Raw genomic sequence first — 6,000 nt, 5'->3', positions numbered from 1 at the left:
AGAGTCCCAAGTTGTGATAACGTCGTTAATCGTCGTCTGACCGTGAGTGCTGCGGTGCCTGCGCATGTGGTGTGGCGTCACGCTGCGCCAGCAGGTTGTGGCAAGTAGTACGGTTTCAGCAACGAGCCCATGCCTTACGGCTCTCGATGTTGCACTCTCCTCCTCTTAAAAGAAATCAGCCCCCCGATTCTTTCTTGTGGTTGAATCCGAAACTCGTCGGCTTTATACTCCATTTCAGGAGCATCCCATTTAGTGCTTGTCCCACACTATTTTCAAGAGTTTATTCAAGATTTTCAAAGAGTTAAACTGCTTTCTCACCAGTACCGGAACTGCTGATACAGGACTGCAGATGGGAGATCAGTGGAGGTGGGGTCTGTGCAACTCTACACTTGGTATAGAAATACACGGCTTCTGATGCCATGAAAATAAAGAGAGTGGATAACATTGAGGGTCCTTACACAATGAACTTATGCTGATGTTCTTTATGGTACTGCTTTATATGCCCAAATACATTTTCCATCGAAATCTCCCCAATCTGGGTGGTTAATATCTGGAGAGGCAACAGGTATCGAGTCCATGGTAGCATTCAGGTAGGTCAGGCTATCTTCAGGAACGAATTCAAAAGGAATGTCAGGAAATCAGAGTTGGGAGTAAGTTGTATGTAAATATGTTGTTCTGGTAATGGTGGCAGGTAACTGAGAAGTGGGACCATAGATATACAACAGGTCCCATTGGTTGTTAAACCTGATTTTGTATCTCTAACCACTGTGTGGTACTTAAATGACCTTGATCGCTCAAGTGAAGTGATAATTACCAGCTCTGTCACTGACAACAACAGATGTGATGCTACCCTATGGAAGTATTCGATTTTATTCATAAGCAGTTCCTAAGGACTCCCACTTGATGCCTTCTCCATATGTAATAGGTTGGTTTCACAATACCCTGGTACCATGTTATCAGCTTCCATGGGTATACTGTAACTCGCTTAGTCCAACGTTGTAACAACTCAGAGGCGGGAATTAATGTATAGGGATGCCACTGGGCACGATTAGTATGTTACGAACCACACTTCACAACAACTTTTTGGGAGCACCACAAGCTACTGGGTAGAAGACACTGGCAATCTGGCCATAGCACTCAGACCTACACTCTTCGCATGAACTGAAAAATATTATCTACTTTTTACTCTGAGATCAGGAGAAATTGTTAAGATTTTGTTATTATAGGTCTTTGGAAAAACTTAGTCATCTCTATATCCACTAACTGTTCATTAACATGTACAGTATCATTATCTTCAAATTCTGCAACAACAAGGATAAATATAAACCCAATATACGTACTTAGGTTACTATTGCCTTTAGCTTACACAATAACAACTCTGTTTTCTGTGAAGCAACATACTGTCACTTCGATGGATCTTATTCTATCACTGTGCCTGCTTGTGGCATCAAAATCTTCCTTCAACTACATCTGCAGATGCACATCCTCAAGGATCAAATACTGCTGCAGGAACAGCTCCCATATTATCCCACATAAACAGTACAATGGGTGCTCTAGCACTTCTCCCTCAAAATGAAATGGACAAATTAAACACATTAAATTTCTAGTACCATCACTATACATCACACATCTGGAAACTGAATAATGCAACAAAGTGTTAATCACAGAAAAGGAGATGTTTAGGGTGCTTTATGGTATTATATACTTCCAATGTTACTTAGAAACTTAAAAGTTTTAATGAATCATGTAGCATCATGGCTGACTAGCCTTAAGGCCCCTACTAACCACTTGACCTGATTAGCTTTACAGCTGAGTCACTCTGTTTTCAAGTAATACAACTCTCAAGGAAAACAAACAGGTACCTCAATGAACAGAATCATAAGGTACAAATGGTAGAATCTCATGACATTTCTGCAAATATATGGCAAGATCCTCAGGCCATTAGCCAAGACTGTCAGCAGATTGTGACTCAAGCACAGTTCTGCGCTGATAATGGAGTAATACATAAACAAACAATGCGCGGACGATGTATGGTTGTGGTGCCAAATTTCTAAGACACGCCCACGACTTTATCTTAGCCGTGCAAGAAAGTTATTGAGTCACAGAACACATTGTGGAAAATTACTGTTAAAACATACAAACAGGTGAGCAAAATTATCTAAAAATCTACAAACCCTGTGAATATAGTGCTCAGTGCAGTAATCAGCAAATTTTGTTCCACAAATACAAGAGGCCAACAAATTTTTTCAAATGATTCGTGTGGATACTTCTGGCCCATTCACACAGGCTCTGGTGCAATTCAGCACAACAGTTAGAGCTACAAAGGCGAAGTTCAGTAATCGATGACACTAGCTGTAACATATCTCGTTCCTCCTTTGGGCTGCCTGCAAATACTAATGGAACCACATTTCTAAGTAACCCAAGTCCACTACTCTGTCTACCCTATCTTCCTTTCAAACCTCTTCTTAGAGAAGACCTGATCCCAACACTTACTGGCTGTCTGGACAAAATGCTAACCACCCAGAATGGTTGGATTTCGATGGAGCAACTTTTTCGACATATACTGCAGTACCGTAGGGAGCGTTGGCACTGACTCCTTGTGTCAAAAACCTTCGCGTCAGGGGCACTTTTAATTTTGTTAATGAAAGGTGCTATCAATTACTACCTCATGTTCAGCGCTACTTGAATCTTTCAGGTTCGGGTGGCCAGTGAGAACATCCCATAATTAACTAAGCTTCACCTATATGTGTTACATGTACTCAAATAACTTCACAGTCAGATTCAATTTCCATTTTTTATATACTGCAATATACACTCCCCTAATATGGTGTCTAATCTGTCTTTTGCAGCCGCACGGGGTAGCCGTGCGGTCAAGGTTATCTTGTGGTTCGCGCGGCTCCCTCCGTCGGAGGTTCGTGTCCTACCTTGGGCATGGCCGTGTGTGTGTGTGTGTGTGTGTGTGTGTGTTTTGTCCCTAGCGAAAGTTAGGTTAGGTAGTGTGTAAGCCTAGGGACTGATGACTTCAGAAGTTTGGTCCCATAGAACTTACCACAAAATCCAAATCTTTTCGATGTACGTTCCATGTCTCCTGTCTTGGAAACGTTACTCGCGTTCATATACTGTTTTTTGAGTGTATGCATGACGTTAATATTTCTTCCTTAGTGAACTTCGTAAAGGGGAGGGTGTGGCGTTGTCCCTCCGACCTGTTGTGAAGAGTCAGGTATTTACTTGTGTTGTTATGGAAAGGCTTAGTATGGAAACCAGAGTTGGGCCATAGCCTATTCTTCTCTAACGGTATTACTGGTCAGTCTCCTTCGTTACTTGATGGGTGCACAACTCAGCTTTTCCTCACTCATAATAGAGTCCCCTGACAAAATAATGCAAAGGGACACTCCACATTAGTACCGTTCACAGTTACCCCCATGTTCTCATACCTCCTTGAGAAGTTCCGCTTCCATGGCGAGCATCGATTTCAATCCCTGAAAATGGTTATACGGCTTTGCCTCATGATTAGAGGGAATCACTACCCATGGAAAAATTCATAGTCCGTATATCTTGTTCTTATGTGTTGTGAAATATTCTAAAAGCTCTCATTTTCCATACTGCATAAGCTATATACCTACAGGTTTCCATTACAACTTAATCTTGCTACTCTTATAAGATTTATAATACTGTGTGTTTATTTTACTTTCCTCAGACTTTTGAAGTAATTATTGGTGTGGTATTATGGATCGCTGAATACTCACTTGCTGTGGTATTTTCTTGAAACTGAAGAGACAGTTTAGACTGTTTCTCAAGAGTTGTTGAGACCTTTTTTTTTTTGCTTATTTTATTTTCTCTCTTGTTTTCTAGTGTCCGCTCCATATTGGGTCGATTTCTGATGATCAAACGCGGCACATGAAGAAGATTTGTCGAAATAAATTGCTAATATCAAAGTTGTGTAAAAAGAATTAAACTAATTTCGCAACCACAGATGTTCTTTTCATTTTGAATGTTCGTGACAGCTGTGCGAGAACATTATACACATAAGTTGTCTATGTACGCTGAAGAGTAAACATGTGAAGAAAAGGAGGAACAAGCAAACAATTTAAGCATGTGAAAGAGAAAATCATCAAGAAATGATGACATATTTCGTTAACAGCGTGACGGAAGACTTACTCAGTAAGCTAACACTTGGTTTGCGAAGAAATTAGTATGCAATAGAGTCTAAAAGAAGAAATTAAAAAGATTGTGACACCATTTCTAAAAAAATTAAAAAGTAAAGTTCTTCCACACATTTTTCGAGTTGTCCTCCCCGCCCCATCTGGATATCCGGGCTCGTTAACACGCCACTTCTGGGAGTTGGGGAGGCGCCGCTGGCCTGAATCATATCTGCCTCAATAACTTCTAGGGACGGTGAACCAGACACACTGAATATGGTTTGTAGTCAGTTCTACAGCTGCAATAGATAAATAGCAGATTGGTACCCACGTTCCATCTCAGATACACACTACGCACTTAGAGAATGCTCCCACACTTGTACACAGGATTACCTCTAGACGCAGACAGTGTGGTATGCAGAGTCCATTCTGAGTGGTTTCTCGGAGCCTGATGACCTCCGATCCTCAGTCTCTTCAAAGCGTTAATCAGCAGCGTTAGGAATTGTCCAGCAAAAACTGTTTTCAGTTTGTCTTCAAACTTTCATTATCTACCACCAGCTTCAGTTCACAAGGAAAGTAATAAAATAATACAATGCCTGCATGCTCTGCTACATTCTCTGTAAGAGTTAGGAGTATGGACTTTGAAGGGTATTACTGTTCATAGTGAACGTAACTACTAATTTCAACTGGTTCTTTACAGAAAGTTTCATAAGAGAACAGATGTATTGTTGTGCCTTTTAGCATGCCTTGTTGCATGAGGTTGTAAATTCTCAGTTAAAAATTCTAACTGGATCACTGTGTTTCTAATGTTTGACGATAAAACCATGAGGCGATACAGCAGACCACGACCGTCAGGAAAGATAAACTGTCACGATACTCGTTTGTGACGTGTTTGTTATTAATGCCTCATAAAATTAATCACGAATGATGACAAGGATACCTTCCAATGAAAGACGATCTCCATTTACCCGGTTTATTGACTTCAAACAATAAAACACGCGTAAATATTTCCCACAATTTCACCCTGAAGTAATTTACAGAGCGTGGTCCCTGATTCCAAAGAACTACAGTCTATTTTCATTATCAAAGCACGAATCTCATTTTAAGTAGAATAATCGTGTCTACAAGATGTTCGGAAATTCCCGTTACAAACAAGGGCAGTAAGCAGATAATATTCTGAATTGGAACCCGGGTCTGGCAACCTATCGTTTCTGTGTTAACAACCATTGGAAAATATGTTGGTAACACGATCACTTTTACAACTGACTGATTAGGCGTGACGCATTACACCATTTGTTTCACAGTTACACTCGTTAATAGTGAAAGAAATTGCTCATGTACTCGTTGACAGGTTCTCTTTAACGTGATGCAGTACAGCCTCCTCCAGTCTGGCTTCCGGCATCTCCTTGGAGCACCACGGCCACGCCTGCTGACGGTGAAGGTACCCTTTCTCGAAGCCGTTCTTAACTGTGGCGAAAACGGTGTGCGACGGGGTCGGACGTTGTGGAGTACTGTCTTGATAAAGGCGATGAGCAGGTCTTCCGAGACCGATTCAGCAGGATCATGTCAGTGTATCCTGCAAACATGTACTTAACCGTATTTCACTAACGCTCACACATACATAAATGAGGCACGAACTGCGTCGGAGAGGTAGGATAGACATCGAATGACATCAGTCGTCCACGTAACCACCACCCACCATGACTACCCTGTTGCATACCTACCTAGCAAAATATATTATCAAATGGCTGTAGCAGAGAAACGGTAAGTTTCCGGACATGGGTTTCTAGTCGAAGTACTCATCCTCTCTATAAGTCCTAGAAGTTTGCAACAGGAGTTTCCGAACACCCTGTATAACGTA

General features: G+C 41.3%; 1 protein-coding gene across 1 annotated transcript in view; it reads right to left on the bottom strand.

Annotated features, from left to right (window-relative positions):
• Positions 1-1,206: 1,206 nt before the first annotated feature.
• LOC124712083 (serine protease inhibitor I/II-like) overlaps positions 1,207-6,000 on the bottom strand; it is a 114,925-nt gene continuing 110,131 nt past the window's right edge. The window contains exon 5 of the mRNA XM_047242379.1: positions 1,207-1,301. Within this exon, the coding sequence (XP_047098335.1) occupies positions 1,207-1,301 (95 nt within the window). The remainder of the gene's footprint in view (positions 1,302-6,000) is intronic.

This window comes from Schistocerca piceifrons, chromosome 8, assembly GCF_021461385.2.
Source record: "Schistocerca piceifrons isolate TAMUIC-IGC-003096 chromosome 8, iqSchPice1.1, whole genome shotgun sequence".
NCBI lineage: Eukaryota > Metazoa > Arthropoda > Insecta > Orthoptera > Acrididae > Schistocerca > Schistocerca piceifrons.
The sequence above is the reverse complement of the archived record's forward strand: the minus strand, read 5'-3'. Positions and strand labels throughout refer to the sequence as shown.